The sequence below is a fragment of the Rhinolophus hipposideros genome, assembly GCF_964194185.1.
Source record: "Rhinolophus hipposideros genome assembly, chromosome: 8".
Lineage (NCBI taxonomy): Eukaryota > Metazoa > Chordata > Mammalia > Chiroptera > Rhinolophidae > Rhinolophus > Rhinolophus hipposideros.
This window is the reverse complement of record NC_138054.1, coordinates 14,026,045-14,046,986: the sequence shown is the minus strand read 5'-3', so window position 1 is coordinate 14,046,986 and position 20,942 is coordinate 14,026,045. Positions and strand designations below refer to the sequence as shown.

Here is a 20,942-nt window from a genome sequence, read left to right as displayed (position 1 = left end):
AACGAGGTTGGTGGTGTTAATTATCATTCCTGTATTACAGATGAAGAATCAAAGGCAAAAAGAAGTGGTACCTCTGAGATTGAAACCCTAGCAATTAGATTCTGGAAGCCAAGCACTCAGCCATGACATGGGGGCTGCCTCGAGCTTGGCCACACAGCACGCTCGCTGCCCAGGGCAGCCCTGTGACTTTTGATAATTGTGGAGCTCATTCAGTTTGCTTCAGCTGGTCTCTAGTTCTCTCCTTCTGCACCCCTGACACCAAATCTGGAGAGCCAATGTTGTAACTAACTACATGTTATTTTTTAGTGTCATCTAGGGTAATGATTAAGAACGTCATACAAATTAGAACAGATTTAGAATAATCTTGGGAGAACAAAAACAAAATGGTAAAGGGTCTAAAAACCATCTCAATGAATGATTACATGAATTGGGGATGGCTAGCATAGAAGAGGGAAGCCCTTACATAAAGTAAATAGTAGCCATGTTCAAAGATTTAGAAGACTTTCACAGGAAAGGAAGATTAGAAATAAGACTGGAGCGGTTATAATAAGTAAAATTTTTAGCTTAATATAAGAAAGAACTTTGTAATAATGAGACCTCAACAACGGGGTGGGCTATCTTAGGACTTAGGGAGGTCCCCTTTCTTGCAGAGACTAAAGAACAAGTAGATAGGAACACTGCAGCGGACAGTAAGCTAGTTTCCTAGATGGTCCCTCTTATTTGTAAGATTCATTTATTCAAATTTATGGTTCAAAGTCGGACGTTAAAACTGTTTAATTCTTCATTCGGGTTTTCTGTTGCCTACAATGTATCTTCAGGATCAGACTGCAGGTCTGGGTTAATGCCCTACAGCTGACATTCTTTGAGAGCTCAGGGTCTTTCTGGGCAGAATGCCTAAGTGTTCAGTAATATTTCTTCCTTCTTGCAGGTTTTTCTTTTTTTTTGGGTGGCGGGGTGCGGTCACTAGAAATAGCCAGGAGAAGAGAGAAATAATTGTTTCCCTCTGTATTAAACTTGCTCAGAACAAGAATGAAATCGTGTTGACAGGCAACAGGAAGAAGTTTTTGAAAGTAAAAAGAAGGGTAACATCACTGGAGACAGCGGCAGTTCCCTCATTAAACTGACAGGTGACCTCGGTCAGCTCCCAGATGCTTCCAGGACTCCTGGAAGACGATGTGGATGATCAGAAAAATCTCTCAATCTTTGTTTGGAAAGAAGGCCTCCGTTTTTCTAGAGGGTGATCTGGTCCAAGTGATGTATGCATCAGTTCCCTATGTCCTGGGTGGGCTACCAGGACAACCTCGTGCCATGACCGTGGTGAGAGGGGAGGCAGCGAAAGGAGGTAACAAGAGCCTAGGGATGGCCTTGGCTCTGCTGCCAGGATCGTGCTGTCCTCCTGCCCATCCTGACGTCCCATACTATCACAATATCTCCCCTCCTGCCTCCCCACCTGCCATTCCACATTTGTTCTTTTTGATTCAGTTTGACAAAGAACCTGACCCAGTTTAGGTCAACAGACCTATCCATTGGTCTACACTCAACCGAAATGTTCTACAAATACACAGAAATTACTGCATCGAGGGAGAACCGTGTAATGTGTTGGTTAGTACTTTCACCTGAACCCTTTAAAATGGCACGCCTTCAGTGGCGATGTATTTAGCAACATCCTCCTAATAGACTGTGCCAAGTATCTGTTTCAATTGATTCAAGCTCCTGAGAGATATAAAAACTGACTGGATAGACAGTAGATGTGGGGATGGGAAATTATGTTGACTGTTAGCTGTCTTTAGGAAAGCAGTTGTACGGGAGTAGAAAGAGCTCTGGATTTGCAGCAGGAAGACCAGGTTTGAATGGCCTTGACCTCCGACTGAGGGCAGTGTTTTCCAAAAAGTCTACGGGGAAGGACCCGTTTTGTTGGTTGGTTGGTTGATTTTCACGTGTTAATTTTCAATCTATCAGAAATGGATACTTTTGTGAAATATAATAAATATATAAAAATGAAACTTTTTCATACTAAGATTCAATACATAAAGGGAGTCTGTCAAATTGCTATAAAAGTGTGTAAAGGCTTGCTCTCAATTTCTGTACCTATTTGGTTGCAGATGGCGAAACGCAGTTTGTGGACCACTCTTTGAGTAGCTGGCATTGGGGAACTCACGTAGCCTTCCTTGGTTTCTCCACTTACTCAGTCTCCCTAGGAAGTACGAGGATTAAGACAATAACAAAGGTGTGTAATTGACTAAAAAGTGCCATCCAAATTTTAAATGATTATTGTTCTCATTAACAATAATAGATGAAAATGATGGCAAGGGGCCAAATGCTTTTTTTTTTTTTTTTTTTTTAATGTGGCACAATCAAGTCCGAATTCCTAGTGACAGCAACTTCCCTTGGAGTGACCAACTTCCCAAACACAGAATACCTAGTTGAGAGGAGGAAGGGAGAAAGCCACTGAGTGTCAGGAAACAAAGATGGTGTCCATCTTGCCTCTGGCTCTCTGCCTGGTGATCAGCTAGGTCCCCCAGACTGCAATTTCCTCATCCACAGGACCCAGTTACAGCGGCCACTAACCTGGGACAGGCATTCCAGGTCCCAGCTCAGACACACCCTTCACACCAGATCGCCATTTTCTTCTTGTCAAGCCAGGAACTAGGTCAAGCAACATACCTTGGAATCACAGTAGGGAATCTCAGCCACCTCTTGGGCACAGGAGGCATGGTATTTGAACACACACGCGCGTGCGCGCGCGCGCACACACACACACACACACACACACACACACACACACACAGGAAAGGAAGGAAGAACCAGCATGAGCGCTCTCCCTAGGTGGTGGGGAGGCAGGGTCTTTGCAAAGATCCTAAGGTCTGTCCTTAGGGTCCTCTTAGCAGATCTCCCAGCAATGCTATTGGAAGCAGATTCAGGCAAAAGAGAGGGCTGCATCAGTTGTTGCTAAATATTAGAGGTTCATACACATCTAATCAGACTACGTCCTCCACTTCCTCCATCGGCAAGAACCGGGGTGCACCTTCCCACCTTCCCATCCCTCTGGTTTTCCACGACTGCCCTGCCAGCTCTCATCTTTTCTTGTTTTACATTCAAATTGGCTTTTTTATTTCATAAAAGTATTACCTATAAAATAAAAAATTAAGCAGTACAGAAAAATACGAAATAGAAACCAAAAATTTTTCTCCCTAGCTTCCTGCCCTAGGGGCAACTACTATTAATGATTATGTGTATATGCTTTCAAAAAATAATGGTAAGCCTTATGGAAACATAATACAGAGGGTGCCAAAAAATGTATACACATTTTAAGAAAGGAAAAAACTGCATTAAAATTGTAACACAATGAATGACGCTAGCATTCATTTGATGAACGCCATCTTTTGAGAGAACGTCACACTACACATTGCTACTGTAATTCAATTCAACTTCAAATAGTAATACACAGAGAACAGCGCTTAAAATGTGTACATTTTTTTGGCACCCCCGGTAAGTGCCACCATATATATGTTACTTTTCTTTCTGATAAATGTGATTGTTCTATAGTTTGGCAATTGGCAACAATTTTTTCTTCCATGTTTTTCATTCAGATTTTGGTCTGATTTGACTTTCGAACTTTCCCCCCCCCCCTTGTCCTGCATTCCTCCATCACGGTCAAATCCCCAACCCTTCTTCTACCCCCTCTCCAGCCAAACCCTGCCCTCCAGCCCTCACCGCCACCCCACTCACCTTTCCAGCCTCTGCATGGTCATGGCCAGCGTTCTGTTCAGCTCGTCTATCATCCTGCAGCCCGAGGGGTGCGTGGGGAGGGTCCCCGCGGTGGAGGGGAGGTGCGGGCCCAGGCTGCCATACTGCAGCTGCTGCATCTGGATCTGGGACGGTAGGACCGCGTGGTGGTGCTGGGCCCCGCCCTGCTGGCCACTCTTCTGGGCGGCGTAGGATGCCAGAGACAGGTCTGGCCCCCCTACAGGCATACATATCATGACTTTCTTTGGAGGTAGCGGAGGCGACAGTTTCACTGGCAGACAAGGCAATTTCACAGGGGCGCCAGGATCTGCGGCAGAAGGGGAGAGACAGATGTGAGTTTGGGGGGCACTGGAAGCAACTCAGAACACCGCATGTGGCCACGTTGGGACACTGGCCATTGAGGGGCCCTGTGAGAACATGCACCCAGTGGAGACAGCAGCAGGGTGAATGCTACTCGACAAGCCCCCACCGTCTCGTTTCCTACCTAAAGTATGCTGGCTTCTAGAGCCTGTAGGGCGTGTGTCTGTCACACGGCTGTCAGGCGGGGGCTCACCAGCAGCAGGAAGGGGGGATGAACTCAATGCTCTCTTCTGCTCGTGGAAACCCATGGACCTTCAGAGACCTCTTCCAGGATATGCCACGATGCCTACAATTTGGCCATTGTAATGTGAACATATCCTTTCAGTTGGCACTTCCTAACAGGCATGAGATTAGAAGCTAGCCCTAGACCCAAGTCCACTAAAAGCATATCCCTCCACAAGTGACTTTCATGCTGCCACCCTCGATTCCCCCATCTGTAACCTGGGGATGATCGGCCCCCGGGGAGGAAGCTTTGTGAGGATTCGCTGTCACAGAGAGGGCTCACATACCTCATGTGGGGGCGAGGTGCGAGCACAGTGGCTGCAGTGACCTGCCCACTCCTGTGGCACCCACGGTGGACTGTTCAAAACTGTAGGGAGGCTGTCATGGGCACAAGGGGGGGCTGACGAAAGGGGTACACAACCAACCCACTGATCTATGAGTGACAGTGAAGCTTCTGAGATGCTCCAAAATAAGGGGAGCTTGGTGTCAGACCAGCCCTCAGAGTATCTTTGGGATGACTTTGTAGTCTTCTGCTGCACCCCACATTCCTGGAAATCATCTAGCACTGGGGTGCACGCTGCCTGGGACAACAGAGCCAGGAAAGGCAGCAACGTCCTGGCAGGCGTGTGAGGTGGGCGAAGCGTCTCAACCTCACACCCGGTGCTCACGGGGCAGCACTGCAGTGTCCAACTCTTAGTCTTTGAGGCCTTAGATTTTTCTCCATGTGTCTGCTAAGTGGGCCTTTTTCCAGTTTAACTGCCACAGTCCTGCCCAAATGACATTCCTAGAGCGCAAATGCTTCCATGGTGTGTTGTTCAGTTTATCTCCTCCTGTCCACAACTCACTTCTGTGAAGTCTGCTCTGGTTCCTCCAATTGGAAACAACCTCTCCCATCTTACTTCTGATCAGAGTCTCTCCTGCTGCATGTAGTGCTTTTCTCCTGGGGATTCTACTTATTTGCTGCCCCACAAAACCGTCTTCACCTTCAGCTAACTCCTACCAGGCGGCCTTTGTCCCTCACATTCTCCATCAGGGCTGCTGCCATCTTCCCTGGCTTCCCACCCTCAGGGATCACCTCTTCTATTTCACAGAGAAACCTGAGGTGAGCACACAGGCCCCTCTTCCCTTTGGATCCAGCCTTTTTCTCACCATTTCCCACAGGCATCCAGCCTCATTTCTGCTGAGTTCCCCAAACCACCCGATGTTTCCTTACCCCTAGGCCTTTGTTACTTTCCCTTAATTTGGAATATTCTGTTTTGTCTTCCTGGTCAATCCCTACTCTTCCTTCAAAATCCAGCTCAAAAATGACCTCTCCTGAAAAACTTTCCTTGATGATTACATCACTCCTTCCATTCTGCACCCGTTGGACCTACTGTGCGCATGTGGTATGACAATGTCAGCATGACATCAGAGCTGACACTTACACCAGGCTTATCCTTGATGATTACATCACTCCTTCCATTCTGCACCCGTTGGACCTACTGTGCGCATGTGGTATGACAATGTCAGCATGACATCAGAGCTGACACTTACACCAGGCTTATTATGTGCCAGTTGTGCTAAGTGCTTTTCATGTCTAACCAATTTAATCTCCACAACAAGCCTGTGACGTAGACCCCATTATCTCACTTTTACTGATGATGGCACTGGACTCTGAAGACACAGAGCTGCGCTTCCGGTTTACACAGTTGTCTCCTCTGGAGAACAAGGACAGTGAATAACTTGCCATTATATCCTTAACGTCTCAAACAGTGCCGAGCTCACATAGCAAGAGGCTCAAAACACTGACAGAATGAGCTGAAACTATGACGCTCTGGTGTGGGATGAATCCACACCTTCCCCAGAAAGCAAGCGTCTAGGAGGTGGATAGGAGCATAAAATGGATCAGTTTTGGGATCATGCAGCTATGGGTGTATGGGCACCAAACTGCTGATCCACGACAGCTGAGATACAGAAAAGCCTAATAATCCCAGGCGGCCTGATAAGATTGCTTCCCAACACCAAAACGTGAACCAGTCATAACCACAAGGCTCCCTCATGCTCTCCCCCGAAGGCTTATCTGTTCGTCGCTCTCCCCACCCCACCCATGCACAGGATACAAGGCAACCACGTTCAGGAACATAACGAGTGGTGCTAATTCCAAAGTGACTGAGACCAGGAACTGACCACCTTGTCCCATTCCTGTTACTGAAGGGTGCACTCATGGCTCTTGGAAGCTTTAGCACAAACCTAGCCAATGCAATGTATCTGGAAGTGTTAACGTTTTTCATCCAGGAACACTTATCCCATGATTCTTTCATGTGTGGGTCTAGTTGTCTGTCTAAGGCAGGTCAGTGCTCATTTGCTTGCGCAGGAGAAGGTAGAGCCAGGAGGGCAGCACGGAACTGTCTGCCCAGGAAGGGACAGTGATTATATTGGGTTCCACCCACCTTGTTAAGTTCTAATTTCCTGCACATTCTCCTCCACAGTATTACCTGTCACTACTTCCACAGAACAACTTACTTGGTTTCATCACCAGAAAAACAGCCAAGTGTATGCCAGGAATTCCATCAACACAGACAAGGAAGAAATGACCAGCCGGATCAAATGAGTGGAAATGGTTACTTTCATTGCCCCAGGAAAGATAGGTGGGGGCTATGGAGAACCCGCTCTTCCCCTCTTCTGCCTGCATCTTCCTTCTGGTTGTTTCATTACACACAGTCATAAATTAAATAGGGACAGAGAATGAAAGTGAATCATTTAAAATAATTGTTGGCTCCATAGATTTGCTAAAAAGAGAGAACATTAAGAAAAGGGTAAAAATCAGGTGGAATTGCTGGCTTTCGGGACATTGGCCCATTTTTCTCCAGCTTTGTGGATAACCTAGGAGTGCTTAGACAGATCCATCTTCAGAAACTTGGCAGTGCTTATTTTTATACCTTTATGGCATCGTAATACTAAATCATTCCTTATAAGTGACCTGGAGGCATGATTCAGGGCCAGCTGTACAAGATCAGTCATTCTGAATTTCTGTCTATCTCTTTATCTTTCTGTCCCTGACAAGCTGTGTTTTGTTCCCTGTTGACCGGGACACCAGCCTGGGACCTCATCTCTTCCAATTGTGTAGATCACAGAGTTCCAGCCGTCTCATCCATCCCCACCCTGTCCAGACGTCTCCCTAAAGCACAGGTCATGCTTGAGGTCTCACAATGAATGGCTCTTTACTCCAGTCAATGCTGCAAGTCCAAGGGCAACTCTCTGGGTCATCCCTGTCATCTCTCTCAGGCGTCTACCACCCTACATCTCCCTGGCCTTTTATGGCCTCTCCAGTCAGGCCAGTTTCCACATTGGATCATTGCCTCTTCAGGGCCTCCATTGTCCTCACCCTCCCAAATGCTGTCCCTGCCTGATGATCAAAATCACATTCATCCTTCAAAGAACAAAGGAAGACTCAACTTCCCCCTTGTAGCCTTTCCTCCCCTGAGCTCGGGCAACGCTGATGGGCACTCCCACTTAATTCTGCTCAGCTTTTGGGGGCTCCCACTAGCTACTTGTTTTCTCTCCCAGCTCCTGGCTGGCTCCTCCCACGCTCACGTCAGCATTCCCCACAGAATGCCTCGCTTGGAGCAACAGTGAGGGCCGGGACCCCATGGCTGAGAGTTCTTGCAGCCCCGGGGTTCTCAGTCCCAGAGGTGAGTAAGGGGATGTGGACTGCTACGCCCCCTCTCAGGTATGCTGCATGGGGTGGGGATGTCCAGCTTTGCATTTTTCAAAAGCCATGTTTGAAAACTACTCTTAGCTCTTACTCTTATTCTTTTCTCTGAAAACAAACAAAAATGGCACTAATCCTTAGAGCAGAGTGCTTGGACCACCTGGAACCGTTCCCGAATGTTTGCTAACGTTTCTATTCATAGGCTTCATTCTGACCTACTGAGTCAGAATCTATGGGCCAGGTGTTTGGATTTTAAATGCTTCTTGGGTGCGTGCCATACACGGGTTGTTGAGAGTCACTGATTCAGGGTGCTAAACTGCGTGGAGCACGACGCTGCCCGAGGCTAGGATATTCCAGCACTCGCAGGCCAGCATGCATCAGTTCCATCCAGCACCTGGCCAATGTCCCTCCTGAGAGGTCGTTGGCATGGTCTCCAGGTTCTATTTCTATGCCCCCCACCATGTAAAAAGTAAAAGACCAACGTGCAGGAAACCAATTTACTGGAAGATAATTTGCCTAAAACCTATTCACCTCATGGCTAGCTTCCCTAAATCTAAAGTTCGCCATTAAAGGATTTGTTTGTAAACCAATTTGTTTAATGACACTTCCAATTAATTTTATATTTATAAAAATCATTACATTGAAAATTTTGCGAATGTAAGATTTCCTATATCCTTGTGGGTGGATTACTGTATTTGCTTTAGAATCCTTTAAGAACATTTTAGACAAGTTTGCCTAGAGAGCCTTTCTTCCAAATTTTTTCTCAAGCAATAAATACTTAATCAAAAATTTAGCATTTCCTACAGGTTACTTCAATGATTCAAGTTGATTTAAGATTCCTCTTGCTTCCTTCTTGCTGATTTTTGGTTTGCCCCATGTGTACTACGAGAATGTGAATTTGTTAGATGAATGAAGAAACATACCCCCAATACTAGGTTCTGTTTAGTGAGGCACTGACATTTCTATAGTAAGGATGACAGAGTGAGATGAATGGATGTATCCACACACTTTTTGCTTCCAAGATACCAAATTCTTAGGGTAGTGATTTCATTAACCTCATTTTAGGGGGGTTGGGGAGAGGCAAATTCCAGCCCTCCCTTTCAGAAATTCAGATTCAGTAGGTCTACAATGGGGCTCGGGCAGGGGTCTGCTTTGTAAATAAGCTCCCAGATCACTCTGACCTCAGTGGAGACCACACTTTGAGAAAGTGCCATAAGTGCTCACAGGACGAAGAAGCAGAAAATCATTATGAAAATGTGTCTTGCTAAAACCGAAGATAAACTGTAAAAACCACACACTCATCTAGCTCTGTTAGCATCAGCAAATTGCTTAATCTCTTTGATGTTTAGTTTTCCAATCTGTGAAATGGGGATGAATTAAGGTGTCACAGACTATTGTGAAAATTAAATAAGCTAAAGTACATAAACTGTTAGCATAGTGCCTGGCACTTGGTTAATAAATAGTAACTGATTCTTGTTGCTCTTATTATCTTTATTGAATTGCTCCCTCAGGAAGCCCGTCTGTCCTCCCCGAGGTTGGTTTAGGTGCCCACCACTGGGTTGTCACGGGCCCTGGGTTTCCCTTTGTCACAGCATTTCATACAGACTCCATTTAATCCATTTCACTTTTCTTGACTTGTTGCTGATTTTTTTTTTTTTTTGGCAGTAGATAGATGAGATGCATTAATTAAATAATACCGGGTTTGGCTGTTTCCTTACCTGTTCATTAGTAGGGGCTGGGCCTAGTGCATAGTAGGTGCTCAATAAACATTTGTTGGATTTCCTTCTCACTGTGTCTTTAGAGCAGTGGGCAAAGGTAGAACTTAGTGACTCAGTTCTCCTACACTAAGGCTCCGCTCCTCAAAGTGTGGTCCATGGACTAGCAGCAGCAGAGCCTCTTGGGACTGTGAGAGACACGCCGATTCTCAGGGCCCAGCCCAGACCTTCTGAATCAGAATCAGCATTTTGACAAGGCCCCAGGGAACTCTCCACAATCATGTCTGAGAAAGCCATCCTACATATAAGAGCCTGGGGGTGAAGAGGCTGCTCCCTCCATCGGCAAAATGACAAGAGCCCAGGGTCTTCTGGAGAAGGGAGGTACTTGCTGAGGGCTGGGCAGGGGCTCCAGGAAGCTTCTGCTGCAGGCTGAGGGTAGAATGGCCTGGTGAAATCAACACTGGATTTCAGCTCAGAAGAACTGGGGTTTCATCCCAGCTCTAAGACCAAGAAGCTTTGTTACTCTGCTGAAGACATTTAGCCTTCCTGAGCCTCAGTTTTCTCATCTGTAGAAAGGAGGGAGTATTATCCACTGTCATGTGGGGTGTCATGCGGGGTCTCAGCTCCCGCTCCCCACATAAGAACGCATGACATGGTGAGGCCAAAAAGGAACACCCACGGAGCCATAGGTAGGGGAGTCACACCACTATATTCTCGCTGGCAGCTGGGTTGGAGACACAGGAAACAGGAGACACACTATCCACAATCCGCTGTCTGCTTCTCTGCCAAGCAACCCCACTTGCTAACTGTAATCCGCCTCTCTGCAATCCTCAATCCACAATCCGTGCTTGCTACCTTAGCCACGACAGTTCTATCAGTGGCTAATGGCTAACCGGTAACAGCTGATGGCCAACTAGTTACAGGTGATGGCCATCTACTACCTGAGCCAGCACCTTTCCATATGAGGCGAACAGCCTGGAAACTGCTCTCCTGGCTCTGTCCCCACTCCCAACTTAAAGGTCTGTTATGAAAAGTAAATGGATTAACTCTACACAACCTCCATGTAAAGTGCTAAGGAGCCGAGTAGGCTGAAATCTAGCCTGATGTCTGTTCTGGCATGGGCTTGAGACACTCCAGAGGAAAGGGCAGTTTTTTTGTAATTCATTCCTCCAAAGGGCACATGTTTACAATTTTACAAAGCCCTCATACAGATTAGCAGAGAGCCTGCATATAAAATACCCCCAGTACAGTCCTTAATATGTAATAGTTCAACAGATAAGATCTTAATTGATTCTGAAAAAACTGATAACATATTCTCTGCCTCCCTGATAGGTTGACATGGTCATGTGGACATGCTTTATAAACTGCAAAGCACCACGTATACGTGCAGTGTTACTAACAGGACTCTTGCCACACCTGGGAGTTCACCTTGCCTAATGCTTTGCAGTCTGGGTTGGGAAAGTGCAAGCCAAGAAAGCAACAGAGAGTGTGGTGGCTCTATTGTAGGAAAGTAGGTGACAAAACCAGGTGAGAGTGAGTCAAGTTGTGGTGCAAAGAGGCTTCCAAAGGCCCGTCTTTGCCACACCGCAGGAAGAGAAGCAGGTGGAATCATCCAGGTTTCTGCATTGCATCAGTATTGAGAGCTAGTGGAAAAGAATGCAGAACTGGGAGTGAGAAAACCTGGATTCTCTCCCATTAATTACCTGGGAAACATATCTAAACCTTTTTGGGGACTCCGGCCCTTTTAATTCTAAAAGTCTAGGGATCAAAATGCCTGTAACACGTAACCGCCTCTCACTGAATATAATGCTTTGTGAGTGTCTCTGCTGTATGACACTGGATGGTTGGAGGACTCACTCTACCTCTTGCATTTATAAAGATGTTAGTGGTGGGTTCTGCTGGGACACACACAAAGCTCTCTGCTTGCTGACTTAGAAATGGATGAGTCTTCTGCAGCCAGACTGATCAAGATGTAGTGTATTCATAAAACTGTCTCTATTGACAGAGTGGAAAAAGCAAAAATGACCAATTCCAGAGAACAAGGAAAATAAACCCATAACTGTGAATGTCACAGAGTCATAAAACCCAAGAGGGCTGTATTTCTAAACATGACACGGCTCTGGCTTATGATTTCAGACAAGGAAATGAAGACCTCAGATTACTTCTGTAGTCGATTCTCAGGCCATAGGACTGTAGAACGACTCTGGGCTAAATGAATACACTTCTAGCCTCTCTTCTCTAACACCTGCTGTAGAAGCCATTTGTACCTGCTGACGTAACAGAAGTACTTGTTAATAATAGTAGCACTTAGTGTCTTAATGAACAAAGGTGTTGTAAGAACTGTCATTTGCCACCTGGTTCCAAAGGGTTAGAATCGCTGATTTCCTTTCCTAGCCACAGACATTCCACCCAAAGACATAAAGGGCCTACAGGAAGTGAACTTAGAACTTCAATAACCGTCCAGTATCACTGAACTACTGGATCAAACTCCCCGTGGCTGCAAGAAAGGTGCTCGAGCAACGCCACCCGTTCCTTCAGGCCACCCTCAGGCTTCTGGGGCCGACTGGTGTTTTCTTTCCTTGGTGAACTGCCAGCAAAGGCAAACTGCTGACTGACCCCTTGTGGTGAGAGGGATGGTGTGGAGGGAAACAAGAGCAACACGTTATCTGTGTTAGATGCCCCCCCGCCTGCAGGCTCTCCTAAGCCAGGCCAGCCCCAGGAGGCCACTGCAAGCACCTGAGGACTATGTCATGAGACCTTCCAGAATCTGAAACCTGAGGGCTCATAGAGCATATGCAGAACCAGCACCAGCAACCGACTTTGGTTCAGAGCTGCTTTCCACAGGGAAACACTTCTGTTTTTAAGTTGTCCCCTCCTGAGACCCTCTGGGAGGATAATGCTCGGTGGAGAGGAACGTGCCTCACTGAGAAGGAGAGGCTGGGCCGTGGACGGGGGTCACTCACCAACTGACTCACGTGGGCATGTCGCCTGGGCAGGGCAAGCCATTAAATTAGATTTTTAAAAGTAAAATTACACATTATTCATTGTCAGGAAACTGCTCTCCATGAGTCAAAGCTACAGACGTCCCTGTAATCGTGGGAACAGACACCTGTTGTCAAAAAGATGAGTGTTCTGTGAAGAAATTATAAATCACCCATCTGAAAACACATTATACTGTTTATTTTTGCAGCGACGACGTGTGCTGTTGCCTCCCAGGGAGAAGGAGTGAGGAGAGCGCGATTCAGTTGATAACTGAGGTCCTGAGGCTGAGCCTTCTGCAGGGCAGGCATGAAGGAAGGTGAAAAGGTCCCGCGACGAACAATGAAAGGAGCCCAGACCGACAGTGCCTGCTGGGGAGGACTGCTGTCTGAGACTATCCAGGCAAAACGGAGACGGAATCACGTGAAGCCCGGAGATCGTGAAGGCCAGCACAAACATGTTCATCGGGTCTTGCTACACTAGAACCAGCGCGATGGATCCATGCAGTTTGCAAGCAGTAAATGTAGATCATATAAAAGGAAATACTTCATAGAGCAGATGGAACTGTTACAAGGTAGAACATTCATGGTGACAGTACAGAGAAGTTCAACTTAGATCCATAAATATTATAAAGAAAAACTAAGGACGGCTGCAGCCTTGCACCTCTCTGATGTAGGATATTTAGGCATTGCTTGAGACCACGCTGACTTCTTGCATTTACAGTGATGGTGATGGCTGGTCTAACCATCTGCAGTTGGTTTCTACTATACAAGGTCATCCCAGGTCCCGCCTGAAATGCCCAGTGTGCTCCCTGACACCTAAGGCTGACCACAAGTCTGACTGATGGATGGCTGTCATGTTCCAACTGCTACTCTTTTAAGGGGTTGCTTTTCCATCTAGGTTATCATGGTTTCTTCAAACACAACAGGAAGCAAGAGAAGCAGACTTCACCTACGGCAGGACTCAGCCGGAGAACACGTATCCTGCCATGAACTCGGGGGCAAAAGAGCATCCAGCTCCTTCAATGTCTCAGTGAAGGGGGCCTCTCTGCCTCCCAAGGCCTCCTGCTCTGCTGCTAGCTAAGCACACAGCAGGGAACAAGGCCAACTAAATCTCCACCCTCAGGACAGGTACTCCTGGGACATTTAAACAATGTTCAAGAGGAAGAAACAAGAGCAGCAGCTTGATGGCCTTCGCAATTTCAGATGGACGCTGGCTACCCCCAATTCCATTTATACCTCCAGTTGTAATTATTATCCATCTCATCCACAGAACCTCAAGGATGTAGGCTTACGTGAAATCAGGTCATCATTGCTAAAAGTCCACAAAAGATGCCCACTTCCTCCTCCATAGTTAAACCCCTCATCACGGCTTTCAGAGTTCTCCCTAGTTTTGCTTCAGCCCACTTCTGACCTGATCTTTCATTACTTTCCTGTAAGAACCACGTCTCTGCCACACTGGGCTATCTACTAGTTCTATGCCTCATGCTCACGTGCCTCTGTGTACTCTGCCTCTCATTTCACAGCAACCTCCTCTCCCATCCCTTCCCATCAAACCGTGCTCATCTTTACGGCCTATCCCAAATACATTCCTCTTCATGATACTTTTTCTGATTCTTCCAAAACGACTGATGATCTCTTACCATTTGATTTTCTTTAGAGCCATATATACATCTTCATAGGAAACATTTTCTACAGTTTACAACTGCCTATAACCCTAGAGCAGATGATAGAACACTTTTTGTAAATGATATCAGATCTGGCAGAATGCCTTGCACACAGTAGGTACTCAAAACATAAGTGCCATTCAGCCTTACAAAGGAAGGAAATCCTGTCACGTGTTATCACATGAATGGTCCTTGAGGACATTATGCTAAGTGACATAAGCCAGTTACAAAAAAGACAAGCAGTATACGATTTACTTATATGAGGTAACTAGAAACAACAATTCATAGAAACAAGAATTAAAATAGTTACCAGGGACTAAAGGGAGAAGAAAGAAAAAGAGGAGTGTTTAATAGGTGTAAAGCTTCAATTTTGTAAGGTGAAAAAGTTTTGGAAATCTATTGCACAAACGTCAATATACTTAATATTACTGAACTATACACTTAAACGGGTTAAGAGAGTGAATTTTATGTTATGTTTTCACATTTAAAAAGAGTGCCACATGAGTTAAATCTCCAACCTAACAGTGCTATAAAAAAAAAAAAAAAGTATTTTGCTGCAATCTTCACCCTGATCATAGAGGTCAGAGCAGAAAGCATCCTTTTAAAAATGTTTTAATCAACAGATAGTCCTTCCACGCACTGAGAAAAGAATTTCTGTATTTTGAGAAGAGAAAAATCATGGCTGGAAAAATATGGAGACATGGATATAAAAAGTAAATTCAGGTAAATTTCCCATTCCTTCAAGGTATCAGTAATCAAGAGAGCGTGAACCTTAAACTTCTTCATGAGGTTTCTAGGTTACAATTCATTAACATTTAAAGGCACAGATAAGGTTCAAGCTCCCAGTGGTCAAATAATGAGTTTTCTTGCATTGTCAGAGTACAATACTGGGAGGGAAGGCAAGGACAGAGGCAAAAGTAGATGATTCTGAAGGGTTACAGAGGAGGCTGAAAGAGAAGAACAAAGAGGGGGGGTGGGATATTGGGGAAAATGGGGACAGAATCAGAAAGCAACAGAGAAACAAAATGCAATTACATATCAGAATGTCACTACAGTACAGTCCATTGTAGAAAGCGTCCACAAAACCAGAGAGACAGCTGTAAATAGGAATATTGGTTTTTGCAGACAAGAATTGGATAGAGGGATTCTCATTAGACACGTACTGGAGCTGAAAAATACCATAGGGCATGGATGCCATTTGCCAGGTAAATTTGTGGATACAAATAGTTTGTAATGTTGAAACGAGCAATCAACCAAATACCGCTATTACAGTAAGTTCCTTGTATGTCATGGGTTCTCAAGGTAGTGCAAATAAGCCCTGGGCCGGTTCACATTAGTAGGGCTTGTTTCTAAGGGTTAGCAACAGTTTCCTTTATTTTTTTTGGTGAATTGTGGTCAAATGCTTCCGATAGGATTTGCCCATTACTGATTCGTACAGACTGTCTCCTTCTAGCATGTTTCTTTGAAACCAAACCCAACTGCACTCAGGTCTTCTTTATAATCAAGTGCCTTCACAACATTACTTATTCAAAAATATTTTTTTTGGTCTTAAACAGAGTAAAACACTCAAGGCAAAAAAGAAACCCTAAGAAAGCTAATGATTTTGTATTTTTGAATTTAAGAACAGGTATCTTGGAAGACATGGAAGAAACTCATGGCTGTGAATGAGGGCTCTGAAGTCTGACGAAATGGGTCTCATCCACCTCTGCCATTTACTAGCTATGTAACCATGACCAGGTCTTTTAACTTCTCTAAATTGCATTTTCCTCCACTAGGCAAAGGATAGAATGATGAGAGTATCCACCTCACAGGACCACATGGTATGCAGTAAAGTTCTCAAAAAATGGCAGCTGCCAGCACTAATACCCAAGCGTGAGGTCAGACTGTGAAGTCCAGCACGGGTTGTCTATCCTTCACATGGCACTTGTGGGGTACCTAATCACAGGTACCTTATGCAGAAGGCATGGATCATTCATGTATTGTTTAACATTTGACTTCAGGACCCAGGATGGCTGGAGAATTGATGGACAAAGACTTAGAAAGGAGGGAAACAGTGTTTTCTGTTTTGTTTTGTTTTTTCTTGTCTCGGTCACCCTTTTCTTCTAGGGTTAGCCATCATCCCAAGAAAGATGCATTTTGAGAATCACTCATCTCAGACCATATTCACTATGCAATCAGCTCTGCTGGGCACTGTCCTTCCTGAATGGAAGGGAATCTGATGCTCAACAACCCCGACCCTGTATTACGTGCTATGGTGTATGCTGATGTGGAACAAAGTAAGATGGAAGAGGATGCCAGTCGGAGAAAAAGAAAAATAGTTTGGGAGAGCAGGATGGCTTCTCTCTACCTGGCTGAAGAACAGAGAAAAACTGGAAGACAGTCTCCTAGTTAATCATGGCTTTCCTGATAATGTGGAGGCAAATGCCAGAGCAGAGATATGTCTGCATCTTTTCCCCAATTGTGTACGTGGCCGTACCCCAGCTCAGGCTCATGCTTCCTCCAGCATTCTACCAGACCATTAACCATCACTCCCTATTAATCATACTTGGTGTCTTTCAAACTGTCCTGTGTTTCCTTTCAAATCTCTCAACAGATATTGAGAACAAGCTGAAACTTCTAAGTTTCAATTCAGAGTTCTAGAATTCTTAGTTTATTAGTTCCGTTTGACATCGCCCAGATGTCTCTAGGGTAATTAGTAAGAGACCAGGGTTAATGTAGCTGCCTCATGGTGGATTAATTATGATAGATAATGGTAGATTCATTATGAAAGATTATTCATTTACAAAAATTAAGCAAGTCTAATTGCGTTGAAACCTAAAAGGATAGCACCAGACTCACAGCCCATATACTTCTGCACCTGTCTTGGCTTCATATTTAAGAGGCAACCAGGTACAATATGGTAAGGATTGATTGCTTTTATGCATTTTTATTCATTTGATCCAAGGTATGTGGAGATGAGGTTTACAGATAATAGATAAAGTCCATGTTCCTTGGGAAAGGACAAGGGAAGCCAGAGTTTGGGTTAATTTAGATATCTTTCGTCCCTCAAAGATCAAGAGTACTCTGGATACCAGTTCAGGGCTAAGAGTTGAAGCTGTGAGTGAATGGAGTGTGCTTTCATGAATTAGATAACTAGATAAATTAGAGGGTGTTGCTGGCTAAGAAATACTGTCCATTCTTCTTTTAAAATGGCATCTATTGTTCTGTTGTCTCTCTTCCCAATGCTATCAGCCAGATGCTTGGTAGCTCATATTTCAACAACTGGAATAGCCTCTTAAGTAGGCGCAAAGTGTGCAGTTTAATTCAACTAGTGATTTTGGCCTCAGTGGCTTCTCTTCTTTCTGTTCATTCTACACAGTGACCCAGGAAAAATTTTTAAAGGCTAGTCTTCATCATATCACTCCCCTGCTCAAAGACCTCTAAAGACTTTCACTGCCACGGGAATCTAAGCTATATCCCTATGTGCCTCCCCGGGAACCTCTCTCATGACGTCCTGAGATGGGCCCCGCACCATGGCTCAGCCACCTCCTCACTGACTCGAATATTGCCACTTCTGAGTCTTTGTCCAGGGTCTTCTTTTCTGGAATGTTCTCTCTTTCTCTACAGATGCACTTCACGTGTTAAGGGTCAGCTCAAGCTTCAGCGTCTCCAATAACCTTTTATCAGACTGCACTGAACTACAAGTGTCACTCTTGATGGTCATCTGTTTTTTACAGATACAGTTGACCCTTGAACAACACAGGTTTGCACTGTGTGGGTCCACTTATACACAGATTTTTTTCAGTGGCTACCTGTATTTTTTTCGATCAGTGGTTGGGAAGCTGTTGCTGTGAAGGGCCAACTGTAGGCATTATTCTATGCCATGTTACACAGGGCTTTGAGCAGCCTTGGATTTTTGTATTCCTGGGAGTCCTGGACCAAACCCCACAGATGCTTATAGAGGGTTTTTAGGAAGTCAAAAGCAGATTTTCAATGGTGTGGGTATGGGTGGGTATCCCTAACCCCTGTGGTGTGCAAGAGTCCACTGTACATATAAATGTGCAATTCTAATTCTGGAAACAAATTAGACAAAACTCAGAGATGCTTATAAAAATAAAATGTATGCTGTTGAGGATGTTTGCTGTTGTTTATTTTTATTTTTATTTTTTTACCACAGAGAAGACGAAAAGCCCCTAAGAGGTCAGTCAAGTAAATCCTGGTCTACACCAAGCATCTCACAAAATCATGCTCTGGAATATTCACTAACATGAGAATCAGTTCACAAGATATCACTGAGTGCACAAAGGAGGTGATAAAAGACGGTGTTTAGCAGTATTTCATTTTTATTAACTAGGTGGATGGAGAGTGGTGCCGCTCTTAGAGGGAAGCTTATGAGGGCATTTTCCCCTTTGTGGTTTTCTATGCATTTAAATTTTGGGGCACTGACCTAAAGTGTTATTAATGTGTTGGACAGTTCCTTTAGATGGAGATTTGCTCTCCTGAACCACAAATATCTGACTTGGATGGATGCGCACATTGATAGAGAGGTTTGACACAACCCTATGTTTAAGTTGGACTCTAATAAAACTCAGCATCACATGACAGACATCCTGCTCTCCTAGCACAACAGGCACTGAACTAGGAGTTGGGAAACACAGGCTCTAATCATGGCTCTACTGCAGAATTCCTGCCGGCCCTGGAAAAGCCGCTTATTTTTCTTGAAACTCAGCTTTTCTACGGTAAAATCAGTGAATGTACTTCCTAATTTCTATCCCCGTTCCATCTTACAAAGTATGTACAGAGATCAATAGAAACTGTAAAAAGACCAAAGACATTGCAAAATGGCAGTCGCTCAGTATCAGACGGGATTACTATCAAGGTTGGAGAAATGACCCTCTGAAATCTTTCATCTCTGACACACCACAACCTTAAATCACAAAGTGGTATCCAATGCATGTGCTAATATGCAGGGAAGTGCAATTTACTAGATGCCCAATTTAATAGCTGTGAGTACATTCGTTAAGTAACAATGTAAAAATGAAAATATAAAAATCATTTTAGGACACCATGCCTAAGCTTATTCTTCTTTTAAAACTATTTCCCACAATATTTTGCAGATTATTGTCTTTGCTTTCTTTTTATTTTTAAGAGGACAGCACAGACATGAATTTTAAGAGAAGAAATATGCCGGGCTTCAGATCAATAATTTAAAAACAAAAATTTTAAAGCTTTGACAAACTCATTATGAAGGGAATAAGGTATTACTCTTTGTCTTTGCAAAGATTTTGACATCAAGTCTAATTCACTGAGATGGGCAAATAATCTTGAATTAGGCACATAGATACCAATGTACATATTTACAGATACATGTGGCTGAAGGCTCTTGGCACATGACTGGTAAGTGTATATTGAATGCTTCTTGACACAAACACACAAACCCAGGCCACAACTGCGTGTTCCAAGACACACACGGAAACACCCACGTGTCCTACAGAACAACCAAAGAGGTACATCAGGCTTCAGGTCAAAAGAGAAAGAGAGAAGAGTATCCCTTGAAGGGAAGGGAGGGCGGCACGCCCCCAGAGACTTCTTGACTCACCTGTTAAGTGGTTGGCAATCCTGGCAGTGGGTTTGGGAGGCAGGGCAGGGGGTTGCTTGAGAAGGGACAGCTGCTTCACTGGGGTCTCCTCATGGTCTCCAGAGAAAGCAGCAGGTTTTTTGGGGGGCAGTAGCAGGACTGGTTTGGCTGAAGGATCTTGGGACAGGAGGACTCCAGACTCACTGGCAGAGGGACTCTCTTCAGACACTGAGGGGACAACCACATGACACACAGAAGACATTACACAAATGCAGTGCAGGTGGGGCTGACAGGCGCACACAGGACAGAGACGTAGGTTAGCGACACAGCCAAGCACCAGTGATTCCAGGTTGTCACATATGCGTAGAGAGCTAAGGAGAGGACACCAGAAATCCAGTGAAGGGAGGGAGTAAGGGGGGGGCAGAGGCAGGAGAGGGCGAGGTGGAAGGAGCAAGAGGGAGAAAAAGGAAGAGGACATTTTCTCAAAACTACCCAAAGCTTGACCACTTTAATCTCAGTGTTTATAACATAAGTCCTATGGGTGCTCTAAAATGTGATCCATGGGACCACAGAAATAATCAACAGGGACAAGGAGCCCCGTCTGGCTGAAACCAGCACGAAACATCAGTACCCAAGGGCCTGTCTGCCTTTTGCTGGGGAGGAAGAGAGAGCGGATTCTTGTCTTCGCTTGCCGGGTCTCACGTGTCCCTGCTCCCAGGGACAGCAGGTACTGAAGACGGCCTGGAAGCTGACACCAGGTGGGCCATGCCACTGCTGGGGCGTTTGCTCCTCAGGCTCTGGAGCCATCCAAGTGGGCAGCAGCCTCCAGTGGGCACCCTGCAATTTGAGGGGTGCCTCCTGCCCCTGCAGCTCTTACGCACCTTGATGAGGTGACTGATGCTCTGATTCAACCCCTTTTTGTCTCCCCCCCGGCCTCTCTCCTCTCACTTGCCACAGTTACGGTTTTCTTGTTGCGAGTTGCCCCATTTTTTTTTGTTCTGCATT

General features: G+C 45.2%; 1 protein-coding gene across 15 annotated transcripts in view; it reads right to left on the bottom strand.

Moving 5' to 3' along the window:
- The window catches only part of PHACTR1 (phosphatase and actin regulator 1), a 504,389-nt gene that overhangs the window by 58,513 nt on the left and 424,934 nt on the right, over positions 1-20,942 (bottom strand). For 11 of the 15 annotated variants that reach the window (XM_081056333.1, XM_081056322.1, XM_081056329.1 and 8 more), the window contains 2 exons: positions 19,959-20,165; positions 3,730-4,054 (listed from right to left, as the gene is read on the bottom strand). In XM_081056333.1, coding sequence (XP_080912459.1) covers positions 3,730-4,054; positions 19,959-20,165 — 532 coding nt within the window. The remainder of the gene's footprint in view (positions 1-3,729; positions 4,055-19,958; positions 20,166-20,942) is intronic. The other 4 variants (XM_081056326.1, XM_081056334.1, XM_081056328.1 and 1 more) reach the window with 1 other exon arrangement.